Source organism: Bubalus kerabau, chromosome 4 (genome assembly GCF_029407905.1).
Source record: "Bubalus kerabau isolate K-KA32 ecotype Philippines breed swamp buffalo chromosome 4, PCC_UOA_SB_1v2, whole genome shotgun sequence".
Lineage (NCBI taxonomy): Eukaryota > Metazoa > Chordata > Mammalia > Artiodactyla > Bovidae > Bubalus > Bubalus kerabau.
Genome location: NC_073627.1, coordinates 74,877,086 through 74,901,873, shown reverse-complemented (window position 1 = coordinate 74,901,873; position 24,788 = coordinate 74,877,086). Strand labels below are relative to the sequence as shown.

At 39.8% G+C, this 24,788-nt stretch overlaps 1 protein-coding gene across 3 annotated transcripts in view; it reads right to left on the bottom strand.

Annotated features, from left to right (window-relative positions):
* The window catches only part of KIF13B (kinesin family member 13B), a 220,415-nt gene that overhangs the window by 117,609 nt on the left and 78,018 nt on the right, over positions 1 to 24,788 (bottom strand). For all 3 annotated transcript variants that reach the window (XM_055577726.1, XM_055577727.1, XM_055577728.1), the window contains 6 exons: positions 18,235 to 18,247; positions 11,626 to 11,686; positions 9,658 to 9,750; positions 8,255 to 8,435; positions 3,908 to 3,995; positions 1,614 to 1,748 (listed from right to left, as the gene is read on the bottom strand). In XM_055577726.1, the coding sequence (XP_055433701.1) occupies positions 1,614 to 1,748; positions 3,908 to 3,995; positions 8,255 to 8,435; positions 9,658 to 9,750; positions 11,626 to 11,686; positions 18,235 to 18,247 (571 nt within the window). The remainder of the gene's footprint in view (positions 1 to 1,613; positions 1,749 to 3,907; positions 3,996 to 8,254; positions 8,436 to 9,657; positions 9,751 to 11,625; positions 11,687 to 18,234; positions 18,248 to 24,788) is intronic.

Genomic DNA, 24,788 nt, shown 5'->3' with positions numbered 1-24,788 from the left:
TTACAAGTGTAAATTCTAATATATGAAACTGTGCCTAAAATTTCATATATACTAATAATCCCGAGGGAAAATATTTGCATTTCTTATATTAAAAAAGAAATTGACTTTATCCAACAGAAAGATCCCTCAAAAACCTAATGCATTCTAAAATGTTTTCATATTGTTCATATAATAATTCTCTTTTCCATAATTTCAGGTATGAAGTTTACATATTTTCCTAGTTAAGGTATTTATATATACTGACATTTTCTTTTATCAAAAATATTCTATTATCAAATCACAGACATAACTAATACTTTATACTTTAGCAGCAATATAAGAAATGTAAGAAACCGCATTTCTGGATCATTTTTTAAAACTTTCTTTTAAAATATACATTTATATTTATTTCCATAAATAAACATGTTACTAACAAAAAGGAATTCAGCTTCCCAAATCAAAAGTACTTTTGGTTTGAAAAAAAAAATGTCAGAATGTTTTTTGTTTTATGCTGAAAAGGAAGTAGAAAACAAAGAACTTTCTGTCATTACACTAATCTTGCTGTGATGGTAAAAGAAAACTATGCTCTCAGCAAATGAAAATCTGGCCAAAATATAGCACTTTGCCAGGGTGATCATTTTAGCTTCTGGTACTTGAAACTGATTCACTGCAGGGTAATAATAAAATATGCAAAAATTCACATACAAAGAAGGAAAACACAAATGTATGAGTTAACACAGAAGTTTTCAGTGTGGTAGAAGCATATATATCTCTGATTCTGTTTATCTTCATAAGTTTCAAGACCAAATGCTCAAAAATGATTCTATGAATCTAGAATCTTAGGGTACAAGTTCTCCTTCTAACACTCAGCTTTTTAGCATAAGGTAACACTTCAAAGGAAACCTCACTAAATCAACTAGGGTGTTATTAGCTTACACAATCTGCCATCAGAGTTTAAAGTCCAAAAAATGCTGCGGCAGAGACCATAGGCCATCAGTTGGTAAAGCTTCTGTTCCAACTTCCTTCGGGTGAAGAGAGTAGAGAGCTAAAACCTACATTTCTCAGACTCCCTTGCAGCCAGTGTTCAGGATGTGATTTAGACTCTGTCAATCAGATACTCTTGCTTCAAATTTAAAAAGCAGAAACACAGTAGAGGTCAAGCCCATTCTGGCTTTTTCTGCAGGCAAGCAGGAGCATGGGTATATGAGTTTTCCAAAGAGTGTCCCAGCTCACATTCTCCAACTTCCAGGGCTCTAAGAGGGCAGCCTCCCTGACTCCTGTATCTTGGGTCACAGCCCTGGGATGTGCCTGGAACTCACAGGTCTGGGGGTGGCCACAGAGTAGTACTATCCTCACTGGAGAGATCTGTGCTGTTCTGGAGATTATTTCTAGAGACTGAGTCCAGAAACCACTTCTCAGAAGGTACATCAACACCTGTGTCATTATCCAATTCCCTCCATTCAATCCTTTCTGCTTACCTAGAGCGGCTTCTATTTCTTGTCCTGAGTCCTAACTGATACACATGTCTGGTTACAACTTTAAGTCATCTAACACCAGAAGGAATAAGATAAACCATGATTCACTTTAGAAATTGGAAAAAAAAAAAAAAAGAAGTCATGCATCCGAATACTTACCCCAGACTTCACGTCGTATAAAGTGTGTGTGAGGGTGATTTTGAACACTGCGTGTGATCGGCTGCTCTCCTCATTCATGTTGGTTGCAGCAACTGTACGGGATTTGTTACCCTCAGACATCAAAGACTCGATATCCTACGTGGAAACAAGTCACAGACTCACATCTTATTATCTAACATGAAAACTCTGCTATGCTACGAAATGCATTTCAATTTTCACTGCTTAGTCGACCACAGCTAGAGTTTATATTCTGTTTTCCAATGAACATGAAGCCCCATAGAGTACAAGAACCAATACTATCTCTGAAAACACAAAGAAAATACATTTACTGTAGGTGTAGAATAAAGTGTCAGCTCTGAGTAAGAGTCAGAAAAGAGTAGAAGCTGCATGTCAAAGTCCCACAAGATGGACAAACATGCCTTGCCAGTCCTCATCTCACCTAGAAATTAGAAAAGCTTTAGCTTATTTAGTTATAGCAATACAAGTTATTAAATCAAATTAGACTGTATGACTAAACAGAAAACAAAAATAATTTGTAGCCCCTCCCTGCAGGCATAGCACTGGATCACTAAATTAGTGCATATCTTACCAGACCTGTTTTTAAAAATGAGAACAAGACTCATTTTCTGCATGGATTTACTAAACTTCTTTACCATTATAGCTAAAACAGAGACAGTATAATACACTCGAAAGATCATGGGATCTTCATTTTTTAAAAAATGTTAAAGGTTCTAAAAAATTTATTTAAGCAATCTGAAACTTAGTTTCATTACAATTCACTAGTGGTAAATAACCTGCCTGCCAATGCAGGAGACTTAAGAGATGTGGGTTTGACCCCTCAGGCAAAGATATCCCCTGGAGAAGGAAATGGCAACCCACTCCAGAATTCTTGCCTGGAGGATCCCATGGACAGAGGAGACTGGCGGGCTACAGTCCATAGCGTCACAAAGAGTCCGACACGACTGAGTGACTTAGCAAGCACACAAGTAACAAGAGAGCTATATCATCTACCTTCCAGGGATTCAATGAGAAACAAGAAAGATACACTTGTGAGAGTCCACTAAGTGCCTCCTTTTATCCAGTCTCCTGTACTTTCCCGTAAAGGAACCCCATCTCTAGGGCAGCACACTGCAGTGGATAAGGGACTGCACTGCTCAGAGGCCGCGGCAACTCAGTCTGGCCATATGTGCGAATGAGACAAAAATTTACCTAATAGGTAAATTTCTAATAATACCTAACATTTATATGATACCCTAGAGTTTTTGAAGACTTTTCACATGCATCAACTCATCTGATCTCTTCCAAAAGCCTTCCTGGATACTAACCTCCCCAGATATCTACATATCCATTTAAGTTAGGAACTCCACATTCAAACTACCATGAATCTGAAACACGGATTTCTCACTGCACTTAAAATCATGTTTTTTTATAATACCTTTAAAACATCTGTAAGCATCTTGAGGGAACGGACCTCATTCATTTTTTATTTCTTCAGCACAATGTCTGGCACACGAGGTGTTCACTAAATGTTTACTAAATGAAGTATCATTGACTGAATGACAGAATTTGATCCATGAACAAAGGAACTCCTGAATCTACTTCAAAAGATAGTCAAGACAATAAAACTAATTTCCATTCTAAAAATTAGGACAGAGAGGCTTGGTGAGATGGAGTAAACGTTCCAGAGTCATACAGGAGTCACATGAGAGGACTGTCACCAAATCAAAAGTCTCTAACTTTTAATTCAATGTATATTACATCATGGCTCACGCCACCCCCGTTTCCCCAAAGAGGGAAGGCTAACAGATTCACACAAAGCATAACTGTGACGTCTGAAAATGAAGAGAACTAGTAACTAAAGGCCATTGAGAGATTCTCTAAATTAGAAACAGGCTTTGAATGCCAACTACTCAACTCATATTTAATTTCATTAAATCACCAAAATCATAAGCAACATCATTATTTTATGTATTACTATGGAAGAAAAAAATTCTGCTATTTATCATTTTAAGATACAACCATAAGGAATATCAGTTTCAGAGCTCATAAAATATGGAAAAAATGTCTCACAATAGATGAATAGGTATGCCTTGCAAACATGTATACCTTCTCTCAAAATTAAACCGACTTAATAACCATATATAGCTTTTTAATAAAGAGCTTTGTAAAAAAGTTGACTTATTAAAGTGATGCTATAACTTTTTCAATTGCAAAAAAAAAAAAAGATCACAAATTCAGCAACAACAAAATTTGCTACCGTGAATCTCAGTAGTTGACATAAAGGATGCTGTTACCTTGTAGCTTGTGACAGCCAGTTTAGACAGTCCATCCACATAGGGTCCCAACACACTGTGTTCTCTGACTTTTAATGTCTGACGGCTTCTGCTCGTTAAAAACAAAAGAAACGATTTTCAAACAATAACCTGTTTAGGAAAGGACTCAACCACGGCTCCATAAAAATACAGACTGAATTCAATAAAGATCCCAAATAAACAGAACAGACTTGATCCCAGAAGAATTTAAACCAAAACTTAAGATTCTTGACTGGTAAGAAAAACTTCATAATGGAGTAAAATATCACATAATTCAAAAGGGTACACTGTGGGATGTCCACTACCACAAAGAATGCAGAGTTGAATAAATACAAACAATCTGCTTGTCACATCACAGAATGCGGCACAGAGAGCAGAAAACTAGATAAATGTAAACTGCGCCAGAAAGAAAGCGACAGACCAGTCTCAATCGTGAATAAAGACAAACACAGACAGACAAAGACAGAGACAGCAGGCGGAATCTAACAGCGAGTCAAAAACATAAAACTGGACTGCCCGGGGCTGCGAGGTGGTTTTAATATTGAGAAAAGACTCATGTCTTTTATCAAAATGATAAGACTAAAGAGGAAACAAAAATATCATTTCCATAAATGATTTCAATAAACTGAAAAATGATTCAGTAAAATTAAATACTCATGAGTTAAACAATAAATAAATAAACCTCTTACAAACAAGGAACTAATAAAACCAGTAAAGGGAACCTGCCAAAACCCTACAGTTTACAGCATACTTAATGATATCAACCAAAAAATAATAAGGATATATGTTACTGACTAACTCTATGTGAAAAAAGCTCTTCACAAAGTATAAACATTACTTTTTCTTTTTTTTTTTTTGGCTGTACCATGCATCTTTTGTGATCTTAGCTCCCCAACCAGGGACTGAACCTAGGCCCCAACACTGAAAGTGCCAAGTTCTAACCACTTGACCACCAGGGAATTCCCTAAACACTGCAACTTTTAAAAAGAATATTGATGGTAAGATAAGAAATGAGTCTTGTTCTATGTAACTCATTATTTTCTAATGATTTAGAATCTATAGTATCCTAGGATCAATCACCAAAACTTACTACTATAAAACTGTATATAAAAGTGCATAAAGAGTATTCAACTTAGTTCTGATCTCTGGATACATATTCTATTACAACTTTTTTCCTTTCATTTTCCCCTATTTCTTAAAGATAGTGCATACTGCATTATCTCTTGAGTAAAATATAACTACATTACTACACATAGTACATGATGAATTAATAAAATCAGTACTTGAATAAAGTAACGAGGTCTCAAACAATCCTTCATTGAAAAGGAATCATAGAGCTTTTAATTCACTCACTTTGGCTCTTCAGAAACACTACAGAAATTCTCAAGAAACTCATGAAGGAAACAACCACAACTAACCCTTACTGAGCACTTACTATGAGCCAGTAAATATTCTAAGATCTCAGTCTATCTTTCATGACAGCCCTCTGAGATATTATGTAATGTTATCACCCCTTCTGGACAAATGAGGTCTAGAAAGCATAAGGAACTTGCTCAATAGGTAACAAGTAGAAGACCGGAATCCAGCACCAGGTGATTCCAAAGCCCATGCAGTTAATTACTAAACTAAATACAAGACAAACATATAAGATATTATTAAAGGCTTAGCAAATCATAGATAGTGAAGCTCAAGTTAGGGCTTAGGTGGCTCAGTGGTAAAGAATCCACCTGCCAATGCAGGAGATGCAGGAGACTGGAGTTCGATCCCTGGGTTGGGAAGGTTTCCTAGCATAGGAAAATGGCAACCCACTCCAGTATTCTTGCCTGGGAAATGCCATGGAAGAGGGGCCTGGTGGGACACAGTCCATGGGACTGCAAAAGAGTTAGATGCGACTAAGCATGCACGCACGCAAAGTTCAAGCTACTCACACAAGCACTATGGAGTATAAAACATGAGAATGAAGTCAGCTAAGAATTTCTAGGAAGAGTAGGTCTAGGGGCTCAAGGCCCTAGGTTACCCAAAATGGATAACCAACAAGGACCTACTGTGTAGAATATGGAACATCTGCCACATCAAGGAAAGTGATGCTCTTCAGAGATGAAGGTGCAAGAAAAAGTACTGAAGGCAGAACAGGAAAAGTATGGGGCACGATATTTAGCAAATGAGGGTACCCAGGCCATGGTCTTCCTCCCTCTGGACTCTGGTTTCCTGTTTTGACATCTGTACATCTGTCCTCCAGTCCACTGAACAGCTGGGTCCCTTTTCAAATCCTCGACTTCTCCACGCCTCCACGCCTCCACACTCGGGCACAGCTGTCCTCTATGCCTGAATTGTTTTCACCCAGCTTCTCAGTAACAAACTCCTACTCAGCACAAAATTCATCAAGCAATCCCAGTGAAATCGTCCCTTCTCTCCTGGGCAAAGACAGTTGGTCAGTCCCTCTTTGCTCTCACCTATTTTGTGTAAGCCTCCTTTACAATGCAAAAGCATTACTGCATTGATTTCATAACTTTTTGTTTCCAAAACTCCCAATCTGACTGGATAAAGAAGATGTGGGGCATATATACAATGAAATACTACTCAGTCATTAAAAAGAATGAAACAATGCCATTTGCACAAACATGGATGGACCAAGAGAGTGTCCTACTGAATGAAAATAAGTCAGACAGAGAAGGAGAAATATATGACATCCCTTGCATGTGGAATCTAAAAAGAAATTTTACAAATGAACTTACAAAACAGAAAGACACTCACAGACTTAGAAAACGTACTTCCGGTTGCTGGGGGGGAAGGGATCACTAGGGGCTTTGGGAAGGTCATGCACACACTGCTATATTCAAAATGGATAACCAACAAGGACCTACTGTGTAGAATATGGAACTCTGCTCAGTGTCATGTGGCAGCCTGATGGGAGCGGGGTTTGGGGGAGAATGGATGCATGTATACGGCTGAGTCCCTTCACTGTTCACCTGAAACTACCACAGTGTTGTTAATCGGCTATACCCCAATACAAAACAAAAAGTTTAAAGTCTGAAAAATAAAGAAAAACTCCCATTCTGTCCACTGTGAGCTCTTCATCTATGACTGCAAGGTGCCTGGCATCCAGGGGTTGCTCAATAAATGTTATGCATGTAAGGTTTTGAATAGAAACACTAAGTGCCAAGGATTCCGTGGCAGTGCAGGGGCCAAGGTTCTATTATATATCTGGCTGAGAAACTAAGATCCCACAAGCCACGTGGTGGAGCCAAAAAAAAAAAAAAGAAACACTAAGTACCAATTCAGTCTCATTCAGAAAGGCCTGCAGATGGTTATCTTTGTTAAAGAAATCAAGAGGCCTGTGAGGAGTTGATCAGTTTGGTTTTCTCCTGATGGAGGGCCACTGACTTCACTGCTTCTAAGACCAGCTTTCCTTGATCATCTTTTTCACCCAAACATAACTATATGTGCCCTAGGCATCCTCCACACTTTCTGTAAGCCTCAGCTCACGTGGCTCTCTGACCTCCCCAATACTGTTCTTACAGCAATAAGCCACAAGCTGCGGTTAGTATCTGTTTCTTTCTCTCCATTGTTGCACTTCCTGAAAATGTGAACTCTGAGAACTCTGTGCAATGAGCAAATTTCCTCAGATACCCACTTATCTTCCTCATTAGCTTCAGTTATGACTGCAGAGTGAAGCCATCATTTTTGAAGGCTTTCTAACACTTTGAAGCCACTTCTTTCAAAGTCTATGCCACAAAAATAATGAGGGTCAAATCACAATATTAGGGCTATGAGGTTAGCGCTGTTGTATTAAATAAAATCAATTTAAATACATAAGGAAAAAACCAAAGTCTAGGCCATGAAATGGGACAGTCTCTTCTTCGGAGAATCATTAAAACGAACCCTCTAAAAGTCCAGGTTTCACTATTTCTGATTATGCCTCTCCCTCACTTCACAGCCTGCAAACAAATGGATGAATCCCATCCAAAACTTCTTGTTTTAAAACAAAGAAACACCCTACTTGATGAAGGATACCCGTTATCCTGATACGCAGTAAGTTAACTATCATTACGTATTTTTTCTTTGTGGTTTTGAATATATCTGAGAGAGGCGGTATACAGCCCAAACACATGCTGCTCAACCATGCTTCCCAGCCCAACTGAGCCCAAGTTCAAAAGCCCAGAACTGGCTGCAGAAAGCCACTTAATAAAATTAAAAACAAATCCCAAAGACAGGAACTAGATAAATAACTCTCTACCAAAGTTCAATATAAAACATTTCACTTAAGCCAATTCACGAAGTCTGCTTTAGTCTCTAATATCATAACATTCAAACCTCAAAGTCATTTACCCTTTGGGATCAAGAAGGTCTCGAACTTTTTCATTATAAATTTCCATGTAGGACACTTCTACTTTAAAACTCTGCTCTTCATTTTCTTCTTTCTGGGTTCGCTCAAAGAGCCCACTGCAGAGTCTTGGGATTAATCCAGGTTGGTCAGCCGTGCCCATCATGGTGTAAGATTTTCCAGATCCTAAAAAAGTGGAAATCATAGTTATTACTGTCTCCATGAGAAGTTTAAATACACAGCCCTCTTTCCATTGCTCATAATAAAACCCTAGCACTTAGCAAAATGCCCAAAATAAGGAATATACGCAAATACCATGATGACACTCATAAGCAGACTGGCTTTCCTATTTGTACATGTAAAAGTCACTGCTACACATTCTTTAGGAAGAAAAACAAAAACCTTCTTTAGCCACCCTTATACTTAAAAAAAAAAAAAATTACCTAAAATGACTGAAAAATTGTGAGGTCTGAATAGCTCTCTAAAACTGAACTAGAAAGATGCATATGATGAATGCTATGTGCTTGCTCCCAACCACTAATCATAGCACAAAAAACATACATGCCGTCTCTGCAGGCCCCAGAGCACATTAACTCTCTACCACTACCCTCTGGCAACAGCATAGAAATCAGAGTCATTTTTTTTCTAGTACAAATTTATTTTTTCCATTGCACCAAAAATATATATTCATTAGAGAACGTTTACAAAACCTAAGAAAACAGAAAGGAAAAAATTAAATCACTCATAGTCCTAAAAAGAATTTTATGTCTTGAATATATCACAGGCATGTTTCTCTTGAAGAACAATTTTCAACTGGACAAGCTATACAATAAATCCTGATAAAATCCTGTGTGTGTGTCACTCAGTCGTGTCCAACTCTGCGACACCATGAACTGCAGCCCACCGGGCTCCTCTGTCCAAGGGATTCTCCAGGCAGGAATACTGGAGTGGGTTGCCATTTCCTTCTTCAGATAAAAAAGACTCCTTCACTTTGTTATTTTAATTAAAAAAAAGGTTTGTTTTTTTTTTTGTATTGAGGTATATGGCCTGTTAACAATGCTGATGGTTTCAGGGGAACAGCAAAGCGACTCAGCCATACATACACATGTATCCATTCTTCCCCAAACTCCTCTCCCATCCAGGCTGCCACATATCATTGAGCAGAGTTCCCTGTGCCACACAGTAGGTTCTTGCTGGTTATTCATTTTAAACACAGCAGTGTGCGTATGTCCATCCCAAACTCCCTAACTGTCCCCTTCCTTTCTTGTTGGCCACAAAGGTACAAAAGTCAAAGCACTCCTTTATCAATCGTAACTGCTAAGATGCTAGCGACAGGTATTCTTTTTGGTATTTTCTTTGTTAGGATTGTTAAAGCTTAAAAAAAAAACATAGATTATGTAACAATTACCAGTCTGTCCATAGGCAAAGATACATGCATTGTAGCCATCAAAAGCATTCTGCAGGATATTCTCACCAAGGCACTTGAAAACATCATCTTGACCTGAAAGAGAAAAACACAGAGAAAACAGATACTTTAAGCCAAAACCACATATGAACAATTAAAAATAAACAAAACCCTCAAAAATGCATCTTTTTTTTCAGTTTGTTTATCTACCAAACAAGATTTTTAAACTTGATGAATGCTTCTTTGGAAGCAGGTCATTTGTAGTTAGCATATGACAGAAAATGAGTGAAAAGTTCCTGATGATATAAACTTGAATAAACACTGGCCAAAAAAATAGACCAATGAACTTCTATTTTATAAAGAATCTGATATATATGCTTGGGACCTGGGTGGACCTGAATTCAACTATGGACCACTCAGCCAATGCTTCTACTGAGTGTGTGCTGAAGTTCAAAACAATGATATGTATCAAATTCCCTCTCCTTTTCCCTCAATGATAATGTTTAATTACAGATCAGCTGGGAGAGACAGGAAGGTCTGGGACGTTTTTTGTAGCTTTCAATCAAGAACATAGAGAGTATGGTCAGATCATCTTCACAGGCTAAATTAAATGTGTCAATAATCAAGTGACCTTGACAAATTATTTAACTTCTTTGAGTCTTGAAAATAATATGGAAGAACTGGATGCTGTTATGTTTGTTATATTTTGCACGCTATAAATAGCATTCCATTATGCCTCATTTCCTAATTAATTCACCAGGTTAGTGCATCACCACAATTCCGATACTGAAGCAATCCTTGTTTTTTTCCCGGGCCATGCCGCATGGCTTGTGGGATCATGCTGCTGCTAAGTCGCTTCAGTTGTGTCCGACTCTGTGCAACCCCATAGACGGCAGCCCACCAGGCTTCCCTGTCCCTGGGATTCTCCAGGCAAGAACACTGGAGTGGGTTGCCATTTCCTTCTCCAATGCATGAAAGTGAAAAGTGAAAGTGAAGTCGCTCAGTCGTGTCGGACTTCTAGCGAGCCCATGGACTGCAGCCCACCAGGCTCCTCTGTCCACGGGATTTTCCAGGCAAGAGTACTGGAGTGGGGTGCCATTGCCTTCTCCGTGTGGGATCATAGTGATCCGCAATCAAACCAAGGCCTTCAACAGTGAAAGTATGGAATCCTAACCACTGGCGTACCAGGGAATTCCCTGAAGCAATCCTTAAACTCATCAAAGGGCCCAGCCAGCCCAAATTAACCTCAATTTTTTGAAACAGCTGTAGAATGAACTGTTTCTCATGATAAAGGTCAACAGACATTCAATATTTAAAAGATTTCTTAGAAAACAGGTGTCACAAGCAATCAGGAATAAAGAAAATACAAGGCTGCCACTGTAGTCTTGTTTAGATTTTTTTTTTTTTATTAAATTTGGCAGTCGCTATAGTCTTAAACTTGTAGTGAAAAGGGGCCTGAGACAGTCATCACTGAGGAGAATAAAAGAACAGAATCCCAGAACAAATTTAGAGAGAATATGGCATATTCCTCTCCACTAAAGAGGAAATAGGAACACTGAAAGCCTAAGTGATTTATTCAAAGAGACAATCAGGACTGGAGCTTGGATTAAACTCAGGGTTTCCTTTCCTTCTCGGCTAGAGTTCTTTCATTTCACCAAGCTGCCTCTCTTGACCACATCACCAACATCTAAGGGAAGCGACGTGGCTACTGCATGCTATGGTCCCACGTGCGGCCCGGCATTCGTTTAAGAAAACCTCGACGGTGAACCCCGCTCATCTGCCTTTACCATCTTACATCACCAGCAGCGCGCTGTAATCTCCCATTTCCCAATTAGGTAAGCACTCTAACAGCAAAGACTGCAGGAAGGTCGCTGCACAGTTGCTAAAATTATACCACTATGAAACTGTATAGAAAACATGTTAAAACACCTGTCTATATTATCAGTAGTTTACAGGATGCTGGACTCTTACCTGCATACTTGTCTCTGACAGATTCATCCATAGACCAAAAACAGTGATCATATGCAAATACCTGTTGAAAATAAAAATAATGAAGTATGTGTTAAAAACAAAATGTAGCCAATGGGAATGTGCTGCATGACTCAGGGAACTCACACTGGGGCTCTCGAACAACCTAGAGGGGTGGGAATGGGTGGGAGGCTGGAGGGAGACTCAAGAGGGAACGGACATGCGTGCACCTATGGTTAATTCATATTGACATATGACAGGAAGTAAACCCATACTGTAAACCCATCAATTAAAATATTTTTTAAGAAAACTGTAACGTACTCATGATGTTATAACAATGGTATAACTCTGATAACATGGTTCATAATACTGGAATAAAAACAACTCCCTGTCTTACAATGGAGGTTAGTTATTTACAGGACAGTCTTACAAAGACAAAGCACCCTGTACATAATATAGATCTTGAATTCACATGGAAAACTCTTTACAATGCGATGTGAAAAGGGAGGAGGTTACAAAGCAATATGTATAATATGATGGCTATTAAACACACAGAGTTACACATATAAAGTTCATTACTGTGTGGTAAGATTACTGATATCTTTGTTTTCTTTTGTTTTTATGTATTCTCTACAGTCTTACTATTCTTCAGAGAAAACAAAAAAAATGTAAAGATGATTATCACAGCATACTGAAAATGCAGATTCTTTAAATAAACTATAACACACCCATAGTCAACATACTATGTAGCTTTAAGAACATAGAGGAGGGGCTTCCCTGGTGGCTCAGACAGTCAAGAATCCACTTGGGATGCAGGAGACCTGGGTTTGATTCCTGAGTTGGGAAGTTCTCCTGGAGGAGGGCATGATAACCAACCTCAGTATTCTTGCCTGGAGAATCCCATGGACAGAGGAGCCTGCACGATTACAGTCCACGGGGTCGCCAAGAGTGAAGCACCACTGAGCAACTAAGCACAGCACATGAAAAAGTCTGGACCATGATCCCACTTTTGTACAATACTTGACACATATAAAAAGTAGGAAGACTATACAATGGAAATACTGGTAATACATAATGCTACTTTGTGAGATACCACAAATGCTTTGCCTTGACCTTTTATGCTTATTACTTTCTAAAATATGCTCTTTTTTAAAGCGATCTTTTAAGTATTTTTCACTGATTAAAATTTTTTGGATTTCATGTTCAATAATTTAGTCTTTAAAAAGTTTTAAGGGTAATTCCTTTTCAATTCATTTCAGTTTGCCTTTCAAACCCTTCCACTTTGAGTGTGCTGCCTCACTTCCTGATGACAGTTTTCCTCTTGGCTTTATAAGTTAGTTTGCAAGCACATCTGAATTGGGAGCTTGTTTTATGGTTTACGTGATTGCCTGTTCCTTTCCCCTTCCTTTGGCCACCTTTACACTGCCACTCCTAGCTACTGAAGCCCAGGTCTGGGTCTTTTCAAAGCCCAGTGTCTCTATTCCCTCCTATTTATACAGAAATTAGCTCAGTATGCCTATGTGTGCATGGCCAGTCATGTCCAACTCTGTGACCCCATGGACTGTAGCCCACCAGGCTCCTCTGTCCATGGAATTCTCCAGGGAGGAATACTGCACTGGGTTGCCATTCCCTTCTCCAGGGGATCTTTCCAATTCAGAGATGGAACCCGGGTATTTTGCATTGAAGACAGATTCTTTACCATCTGAACCACCAGGGAAGCCCAATTAGCTCAGTGGTGGTCAAGGCTGTATATTGTCACCCTGTTTATTTAAATTATATGCAGAGTACATCATGAGAAATGCTGGACTGGAAGAAACACAAGCTGGAATCAAGATTGCCGGGAAAAATATCAATAACCTCAGATATGCAGATGACACCACCCTTATGGCAGAAAGTGAAGAGGAACTCAAAAGCCTCTTGATGAAAGTGAAAGTGGAGAGTGAAAAAGTTGGCTTAAAACTCAACATTCAGAAAACTAAGATCATGGCATCCGGTCCCACCACTTCATGGGAAATAGATAGGGAAACAGTGGAAACAGTGTCAGACTTTATTTTTCTGGGCTCCAAAATCACTACAGATGGTGAGTGCAGCCATGAAATTAAAAGACGCTCACTCCTTGGAAGGAAAGTTATGACCAACCTAGATAGCATATTCAAAAGCAGAGACATTCCTTTGCCAACAAAGGTTCGTCTAGTCAAGGCTATGGTTTTTCCTGTGGTCATGTATGGATGTGAGAGTTGGACCATGAAGAAGGCTGAGCACCGAAGAATTGATGCTTTTGAACTGTGGTGTTGGAGAAGACTCTTGAGAGTCCCTTGGACTGCAAGGAGATCCAACCAGTCCATTCTGAAGGAGATCAGCCCTAGGATTTCTTAGGAAGGAATGATGCTAAAGCTGAAACTCCAGTACTTTGGCCACCTCATGCAAAGAGTTGACTCATTGGAAAAGACTCTGATGCTGGGAGGGATTGGGGGCAGGCGGAGAAGGGGACAACAGAGGATGAGATGGCTGGATGGCATCACTGACTCGATGGACGTGAGTCTCAGTGAACTCCGGGAGTTGGTGATGGACAGGGAGGCCTGGCGTGCTGCGATTCATGGGGTTGCAAAGAGTCAGACATGAATGAGCGACTGATTTGATATAATCTGGTGGCCAAAAGCCTTTTTTAAGCCTTCTTTCATGATGGAGCCTCACCCAAATCAGTTTTCACATGGATGAACTTCTCAGGTCCTCAACCACACATCAGGGTCCCCTCTAGTCTGCAAGGGCTGCACCTCAGAGGACCTGGGTCTGATCTCAAGGCCCAGTAAACACACTAATTCAGTCCCAGCCTTCTGCAAGCCCTCGAAGTGACATATGTTGTTTCTGAATACAAGGACATGATTTTTAATATTTTTAAATATGTTATCTGTCCCTGATCTGAGTTTGGAGTTGGCAGAAGAATGTTTCTATGTGAACTCACAAGGCTGTCTGGACCCTAAATCTAAGAGTTAAGTTTTTTAAATAAGGAAATTAGATTAGGTTGGTAAATGAAGTATGCATGCCTATATCCACCTCCACCTGAAATTAATTCAAAATGATGGCGGGAGTGAGGGAAAGAGCCAAAAAGGGAAAGAAAGGAGACAAGGAGAGCAAGTTTTTGAAAGTCAGACTGCTCGCCGATATGTGGACCAGAAATTGAGAAACCCTGAAACACAGCTGCAATGAGACGGATGGCAGGTAGAGTTGGGTGGGGACCATGGGGAGAGCACAGGGCAAATAACTGCAGGAGGAGATGGCTGCAAAGCTGAGAGCAGCTCCGGGAGGATGACAGGGGAAAGTTAGATGAGTGGTCACGGCCCTGGGGGCAACCAACTAGATGACTGGCTAGAAACACCTTTAGCGCAAGGAAGGATCAGAACACCCACATCTGTGCAAAACAGTGACACCAGGCATTTGTTCCCTGGGGTGGGACGGTGATGCCGAAGCAAGGATAAAAAGGGTTACGGAAGTTTAGTATCTGACAACACCCCCAGAGAGGTGGGAGGCGTGGAGACCAGCACTACCACCCAGCCTCAGCACTATGTTGTACATTACTAATCCTCAACATTTCCCCAGAGCTAATCATGTGTCTATCAGCAGTCAAGGCTCACTATGTCAGCAATTCCCCAACAGGGAGAGGAGTACATCAAGGCTGTCTACTGTCACCCTGCTAATTTAACGTATAGGTAGAGTACATCATGTGAAATGCCGGGCTGGATGAAGCACAAGTGGGAATCAAGACTGTCAGGAGAAATATCAACAAGCTCAGATATATAGATGATACCACCCCACTGGCAGAAAATGAAGAGGAACTAAAGAGTTTCTTGATAAGGGTGAAAGAGGAGAGTGAAAAAGCTGGCTTAAAAACTCAACATTCAAAAAAACTAAGATCATGGCATCCGATCCCATGACCTCATGGCAAAAAGATGGGGAAAAAGTGGAAACAGTGACAGTTTTTATTTTCTTGGGCTCCAAAATCACTGCAGATGGTGATTGCAGCCATTAAATTAAAAGATGCTTCCTCCTTGGAAGAAAAGCTATGACAAACTTAGCAGAGACATCACTTTGCCAACAAAGAAACATCACTTTGCCAACAAAGGTCCATCTAGTCAAAGCTATAGTTTTTCCAGTAGTCATATATGGATGTGGGAGTTGGACCATAAAGAAAAATGAGCACCGAAGAATTGATGCTTTTGAACTGTGGTGCTGGAGAAGATTCTTGAGAGTCCCTTGGACTGCAAGGCAATAAACCTGTCATTCCTAAAGGAAATCAACCCTGACTTATTCATTGGAAGGACTGATGCTGAAGCTGAAGCTCCAATACTTTGGCCACCTGAAGTGAAGAGCTGCCTCATTGGAAAAGACCTTGATGCTGGGAAAGACTGAGGGCAGGAGGAGAGGTGGGCAACAGAGCATGAGATGGTCAGATGGCATCACTGATTCAATCGACTCATGTCGAGCAACTGTGGGAGACAGCAGAGGACAGAGAAGCCTGGCATGCTGCAGTCCATGGGGTCACAGAGTCAGAGACAATTTTGCAACTGAACAACAATAGGGAGAGGAAAGAAAGAAGAAGGAAGATGGTCCCAAAGGACTGTGGATCAAAACTTCCGGTGGGAGTTGCTTTTCAAAGTACATCTGTCAGCAGGGTGAGATTAAATACAATGTGAAGCTCAGATTAAGTTTCTTCTGCTGCAGCTTTCAGCTCTCGTTTCTTATCACTTTTATTGATTCTGCTCTTACCAATGTTAAATAGAGACCATCCCAAGTCTTTGCTTGCTTATAAGCTTAGCTCATACTTGAACCATCCATATGAGTGCACTTCTCAAGAGACCAGACTCTACATTGCTCTCTTCTCCCTATTACTACAGGTTTTTCTTTTCTTTTTTAAATTTAGGGATTTCTTTAACAATTATTCTCAATTCCAGTAGAGAAGTAATGGCAACAGCTAGTATTACACAGGAGCCCCTAGGATACAAAGAAGTCAAGGGCCTAGCAGCTAACAGATGTGGGGAGCTGGCGGCTGAACTCAGCCTTGGAGCCCATGTCTGCTCCCCACCTGGGCTTCCCAGGTGGCACTAGTGGTCAAGAACCCGCCTGCAGGAGACTTCAGAACCACGGGTTCAATGCCTGGGTTGGGAAGATCCCCTGGAGGAGGGCATGGCAACCCACTCCAGCATTCTTGCCTGGAGAATTCCATGGACAGAGGAGCCTGGAGGGCTACAGTCCATAAGGTCATAAAGAGTCAGACACAACTGAGCGACTTAGGACCCACGCTGCTTCACACCAGGCCCTTCATCACAGAGTGGCTGAGCTCTTCTCCCCAGTAACAGGAAGGCGCCAGAGCCTGGTACAAAGGCGGGAACTAGGAATGTTAAGGTCTTGTTTACTAACAACACTGAATGGTCCTCTTTAACTTTCAGCTGTTTTCTAAATTATTACAGGTATCTTCCAGCCATGGATTTCCTAAAGCAGACAAGCTCCCCTTTTTCCCCCTAAATAAACATTTTTTTCCTTATTTTTTTAAAAAATTTCTTTTCAAGTAACAGAGAAGAAACACACATTCATTATAGCAAGGCAAATAACACAGAAGCATAAAGAATAAAGGTCTCCCATTCACCAAACATATTTCTCCTTAGAGGGAACCACTGTTAAGAATGTAGTGTTGGCCCTTCCACATCTTTGACATCAACACATTTTCTCTAAACAGTAAGATCGAGTTGAATTAAATAAAACATGAATATTTTTAAAACAGTCACGTAATGTTTCTTCACATCATTACTGCAATATCCAGCCTCTGCTCCATCAGAAAAAAAAGAAAACAAAGATAAGCCAGCCATCTTTTCACACAAAAGATAAAACTGATAAAATTAGTTCTGTTATGTATAAAGAAGTCAGTGCCATATTAAACTTTTTTTTTATTCATTCAGAGTCCCAATAGCCAAGTCTATACACACTTCAGCAACAGTAATATTAAATGGAATTACTGTTCCACCACAGATTCTAAAACAAAACTCCAAGAAGGTAGATAAAACTATAAATTTCCTGGAAAGTTCCCAAAAATGATCAATACAAAAACATAGTCCTTGTCCCTACTCTGGCACAACCGCATTCCTAAGAGACACGGGAACCGAAGTTTCTTGAGAATCTGGGCTCAAAGCTAGGATGAAAGCACGTTTCGCTGAGGAAGCTGCGGGCCAGGGCAGGTTTCTGTTGGCCTGAGAGTGTGTCCCCGGCTGTCCCAGGAGCACCATGGATGAGTCTGCCTAGTATTGGTTCTGACCGCAGTTTGGAACGAGAAGTTCCCAGCCAATCTGTGGTGACCAGCAGGGCACAAAAGGAATCTGTGTTGTAGTTGCCAGGAGACTGGCCAGAGTTGGTCAAAGTACAAAAACAGCTTTTCCATAAACCTCCAGTCCTTCTTACGCCAATAAAGGGCTTTGGATTTATGAATAGGCTGACGGCTTGCGTTATTTTTTTCATTTTAAAAGTGACAGAGAATATTTTTTATTTTTCAGAAGAAAATACCAGTACAAAAAAATACACACATACAACTCGAACAAGCATCCCGTAATGAACCAAATCTCTTACCTTTGGTTGGCTTCTGAGTTCCCAAAAGAGGTGTCATCATTGACATGAAAGAAAAGAGTTTAAAAATATTTGTTAGTTAGAAGATGCCTTTTGAAGGGTAAAATTATAATAAATATTTATTTGATATTTATTAAGAACACAAAATATTAACTTTGAAATCAAACAGCAACTTGAAATAAAGGATAATTAATGTCTACTAACTTGTAAGATAGAATGCTAATTACAGAGAACTAACTTGTATCTTTCAGGTAGAAGAAAGACTGTCTGAGCACTAGATAATTTTTAAAGTCCTAATATTTCTGCCTTCTACATTTTGCTCATCCTTGTCTATGACTTGTAAATATAAAAATATTCTTTACTTCTTAGCATCTGATTCCACTTCCAAGTAGTTTCCTTTGCTCTGATAAAGCAACAGCTTACTCTCTCTATAGAGGACCTTCTACAAAAAAAGTTCTGTTCTAAGGAAAAAAAGGTTAAAGGAACTAATTTTTTGCCAGTGAGTGACTACTAACCGAATTACTCATTTACTACTTATTCCTCTATGCTGACTCAGGTGCCTCCAACCTCCCTTCCTCTGAAAATGCCACTGGCTTACATCTCCTCAGAGAATAAGAATATAACTTAAACCAGTATAATTTTGAGGTAGTTAAACTCAGAGCAGGGCTTCCCTGGTGACTCAGTGGTAAAGAACCCAGCTGCCAACGTGGAAGATGCAGGAGACTCAGGTTCCATCCCTGGGTGCAGATGATCCCCTGGAGAAGGGAATGGCAACCCACTCCAGTATTCTTGCCTGGGAAATCCCATGGACAGAGGAGCCTGGTGGGCTGCAGTCCATGCGATCACAAAAATGTTGGACACAACTTACAGACTACACAACAACAACCACCTTAGAGAAAAGCTGTAAGAAAGGCACAAAGAGCTCCCCTCACCCAAGCTCACCAACTGCTAACACAGTCACAGCCGCCATGTTGTTCTCCCGTCCTTCTTCCCGCTCTTGTGCAGAGATGCACACACACACACACACACACACACACACACACCTGAGGGTAAGGTACAGACATGCCCCTTCAGCCCTAAACATTTCCATGTTAACTCATAAAAACAATGATGTTCACTCCACAACCAGAGGAATAACTAGTCTTTCAGAGAATCAAAAAGCCAAGTCAGACCTGCAACTTGAAAGAAAATGGTGCACAGAAACACTTCCTTTCAATTGTCTGGACATCTTGTGCCTTTGTTGCATAAGATTTCCTTTTAAATTAAATATTCGTTTGTATGGAAAAATTTCAGGTCTGAACACTAAAACGTCAAGGAAAGCAGCAAATGAGTGATGCCTGTCTAACAGATTTTGGAGTAACAGCCAATGTGACTAGCACATAATAGAAAATAATTCGTCTGGGATAAGAGATATTGGGGAAACTTCCCAACAAAAAGATGGGAAACACCAGCAGAGGTGACTGACATACGCTACCACCTTTTTGTAGGTCTTTATAAACAAAGCAGAATCTCATCCATTTCAGAAGGCCCAGTTATAAACCCAGTTGAAGGTAAGAACAGCACCAGCATATATAAGATGCCTGTGTGAGGTCAAGTATTGGGTTGGCCCAAAAAGGAACTTTTTTGCAATATGCTGCAAGCTACTTCACTGAATCTTCACAGTAACTTTGAAAGGTGCTATTATCATTCCAGTTTTACAGATGAGAAACTGAAGGCTCCGTAGAGTTAAATGCCCTGTCCAAGTCACAATAATAATCAGTGACAGATCTGGGATTCGAAAGTAGGTCTTCCGATTCCCAAGTCCATGTTTTCTTCTTCCACCACACTGGTCAAAACAGCCTGGTCAAGTTTCTCCTAGACTTAAGAATCTGTGACTCATACATTAACAACTGCTCCTGGTAACAGAAACATTTCCCAATGTATTAATTTCCTCCACTCTAATTATTACCCAATAAAAGGCCACCATGTGGTGCTTATGCCGGTGTAAGTTTACTTATTCATTATATTTATAAAAACTCCAGACCATCTTTGCTGGGAGGAAAAATAAGATGTTCAGTGTGATATTTCCATTTTAGGTAAAATATTTTTATACAAAAACCAGCTCTTCCTAAAAGACAATTGACAAATACGGAATTCAACAGTATATGACACACAGCAGAAGAATCTGTGGGACTAACCTGAATCCAGAACATGATAATAAAAAGAGAAACAAACCAGTAAATTAATTACAGAGCTAAGTTTCCAGCTATGGCTCCTGGTGGCTACAAACAGCAACGCTCAAATAACCTGGAGTCACTGGAAACCCAAAGCTGTAATTACAGCTCTGTACAAAAATAAATAAGCAAATTAATTAATTAAACAAAACCTTTCAACTTGTAGCTGCAATCCGATAAGGCAATGCCTCACTACTTCAAAATCCCTTATTTAGAAACCTCAGCTATCCAGATCACAGTGGAGATTTAGGAAGCAAAGAAAACCAGTCCCTTGACCAGAGAGATGGCATAAAGTAGAAGGATGAGAGTCTGAATTTCTGAGTTTTTGTTGTTGTTAAATTCACTTACAAAAAGTTCCAAAAATACTACAAAGAACTCCTGTGTACCCTTCACCCTATCCCCCAAATGATAACGTCTTATTAAAACTGCAGTAACAGTGATCAAAACCAGGTAATTAACCATCAACACAAGATTTATGAAATAATCTAGAGCAAACCTCATATAAATTTCTTCCCAACTGCCCTCATTGATGTCCTTTTTCTGGTTCAGGATCACACATTCATGGAGTTGCCATGCCTCCTCCAACTGGGGGCGGTGTGTCTCTCATAACCCTGACACCTGAGGTACCAGGCAGTTATTCTGTAGAATGTGCTCACTACAGGTCTGTCTAATGCTTCCTCCAGACTAAATTCAGGTTAGGCATTGTGGCAGGCACCACAGAAGCCCTTCTAAGTACATCAATAACAGAAGGCCATCACTATGGAGGACAGTATGGAGGTTCCTTAAAAACTAAAATATGATCCAGCAATCCCACTCCTGGGCATATAACCAGACACGAGAAAAACTCTAATCTGAAAAGATACATGCACCCCATGTTCCCAGCAGCGCTATTTCCAATAGCCAACATATGGAAGCAACCTAAATGTCCATCAACAGATGAATGGATAAAGAAGATGTGGTACATATATACAATGGACTATTACTCAGCCATAAAAGAGAATTAAATAATGCCATGTGCAGCAACATGGGTGGACCTGGAGACTCTCATACTGAGTGAACTAAGTCAGAAGGAGAAAGACAAATATCATATGGTATCACTTATATGTGGAATCTTTAAAAATGACACAAATGAGTGTATTTCCAAAACAGAAATAGACTCACAGGCACAGATAACAAACTGTGGTTACCAAAAGTGAAGAGGGGTGTACAAATAGGAAATCTGGGATTAACAAATAAACACTGCTAAATCACTTCAGTTGTGTCCAACTCTATGCGACCCTATGGACTATAGCCCGCCAGACTCCTCTGTCCATGGGATTCTCCAGGCAAGAATACTGGAGTGGGTTGCCACTCCCTTCTCCAACAAACATACATTACTATATACAAAATAAACAACACGGTTCTACTGCACAGTACAGGGAACTATATTCAGAATCTTGTTAATAGCCTATAATGGAAAAGAATTACTTGGCTGTACACCTGAAATATTGTAAATCGACATTTCAATTTTTAAAAAATGCCAGAAGGCACATGATGATATCCAGATCTCACTACTGATGATGGTAGCTCTGATCATGTTACACGTGTATCCACCTTTCCACTGCAACATTACTAGTTTTCCCACTGTAGCTTTTTTCAGTGACCATTGATGAATCTTGCATACAATTACTGTTCCCCAAATGCGGTCTAGTCACTAAGATGTTAACAGCCCAGGTGAAGCAACATACGCAGATACGTTTTTTAGAAAGAGGGTGGCTTGGGAAACAGCAAATGATTTGATTATATATTTTGGATAGAACTATTTCTATGAATAAGCCACTCACCTCCTTCTTTTTACTGGCCTGGGTTAGGGACTTATCCTCACTTTTCTTTTTAATAATAAAGTACACCATAAAATTAAACTGAATTATAGTCCTAATCTTAGACTGCCACAATAAGAAGAAGAAACTTAGTGACAACTTTATATAAATTTGGAAATTTTTATTAAAACTTATGACCATGACAAAAATGAATTTTGAGTCCAAAAATAAGCCAAACAGTACTGTGTTGGGTGTAAAACAAGCTATACCAGCATGATGAGTTACAAATCAATTACTGCTATCAACTACCAAAATCAAACATGACATCCAGATCTCATTGACTCTATTAATTTTAAAGATTTAAGTTTCTGAAACTCTTACAATTTGCGACATCTGGAATCTGTTTTAATAAGATCCCTCTCCAATCCACTCTGTAACGGCTGTGTTACATCACAAAGAGTTTATTCTAATACGGCCATAGTACGTAATGATATTGTTTCCTCTCTGGACTTAAGCTGGCAGTACCAGCAACCAAACAACAATCCGTGTGACGATCATTCGTTTTTCTTTGTCTCCCCTCCCCCACTGTCAGTCTTTTTCACGTCAGGAATAAAGCTGACCTGACTAAAAATTCAGACATTGACAAGATTCATAGAGGAAGCTTATCAATCTCTACTTATCTGGCTAACGTTAAGATGGACAATTAAAAGCCCTAGTCATCGTTTCCTCAAAAACTGGAATACTACATTCAATTGTGAAGAATAAACTTTAAAGCATCATTGATAAAGTTTTCTGGAGAATAGTATTTGGATGTAGAGGGGGTTTAAAAATGATACCAGTGAAAGAATAAATCAAAGAATAGAAATATGTAGCCTGGACCAGGGAAGACTAAAAGATGACAGGATGCCACCTCAGGTAGGATCTATGGAAGAAAGTTAAGAAGAAAACAAGGGAGAGCTCTTTAACAGAAGAGTAATCAGCACTGTGTTAAACAGCCAGCTCGCCGTTAGTGGAGGTATCTGGAGAGAGAACAGGAAAGCGTCTGATGAGGATGTTGAAGAAGGAGTGAGAAGTTACACTGGATTATTTGTGCAGCTCTGTGTTTACAATGGGAAAGCCAACGTTAGGCATTCGACAAGTTATATTTCAGTACTTCTATCAGGGACACGGTGCAGAGCACCAGTGCATCCGAGCTATAGGTCAAGCATCACCTCCCACGCGACTCCCTTAGAAGGTCCCACCTCTCCAGCGAGCCAGTGTCTTCCTGCATCCCACAAGCCTGCATTCAGGTAAAGCCACTCCCTCTAACAACTCTATTTGTTCACACCCTACTCACACAGGAAAAGCTCAGATCAAATTGCATCTCCCTCGAGACACCCTCCACAAGAACCCCAAGCAAAAGTGAGTCTTCCTTCCCCCATTTCTATTAGCAAAAACTCCCTACAGATCACTTATTACCTATCAATGTCACATGATATAAACTTTCTAATATTCATATAAATGGATTATCTCCCCAACTAGACTACAAGCTTCTGAAGGACAGAGTGTGTCTTCCAGGGTTTATCAGTGTCCAACGCAAGGCTTTCTGCTTATTTAGTGAATGTTTACAATCCCTAGGTGACCTGGCCTCGCCTTCTATCTCAACCACATCTTGGGCCATCTTCCTTTCACCCTCATTGGCCTTCTTCTAACTGGCCCAGTGTACACAAGCTTCCTGGTCTACGGGCTTTCACTCGTGGTTTTTTTTCGACCTTGAAATCTTGAGGCTAAACTCATTTGCATTTCTTAGCTTATCATTTCTCTACATGTATCCTTCCGAAACATCCAATCTAAGTCAACTCACTCATGTTACTCTCAATCACAATACTCCTGATAGAATAAAAACATTTCCACCACCATCCAGGCTCCCTAAAATCATCCCCCAAACAATAAAGGAAACAAGAAGCAAATACAAATTCTATCTTCAATGAAACTAGGAGATAATTATACATGAAACATATTACACAAAGACAGAAAACACATTCACTGAAGACAAGGAAAGGTCAGAAATGAGTGGCGCTGAGTATCCCAGAAGGTGGGGGAGAGAGGGCGCCTAAGACACAGGAAGCGCATTCAAGTCACAACCTCTAATATACATCCTCAGAGAAACGTCTTTAAATCTAGAGAAAAGACAGTTTTGACAATTCTCTATTAAAATCTTCCGCCCACACTAACGGTACTTGGTTGAGAAGAGAGGGACATTCCAAGAACACAGTCACTGGGCCACAAGTGGCGTATTTCCCAATCACAGAACTTTAGAAAGATGAAAACTCAAGTTAATAAATTCCATAATTTCAAATTACCATATATTGAAATTGCACCAAAGAATACACTATTAATTAATCACTTGCAAATCACCTGCTTCTTCTCATCTGTCAAACACACTAGTAACTTTTAATTCACTGTCCACTTTTACTACAAGAAACTTTAAAATCTAACCAAAGAATTATATTAATCTTGATTCATTTGTGGGTTTAATAAAATACATTCACGAGGAGGAGCCAAG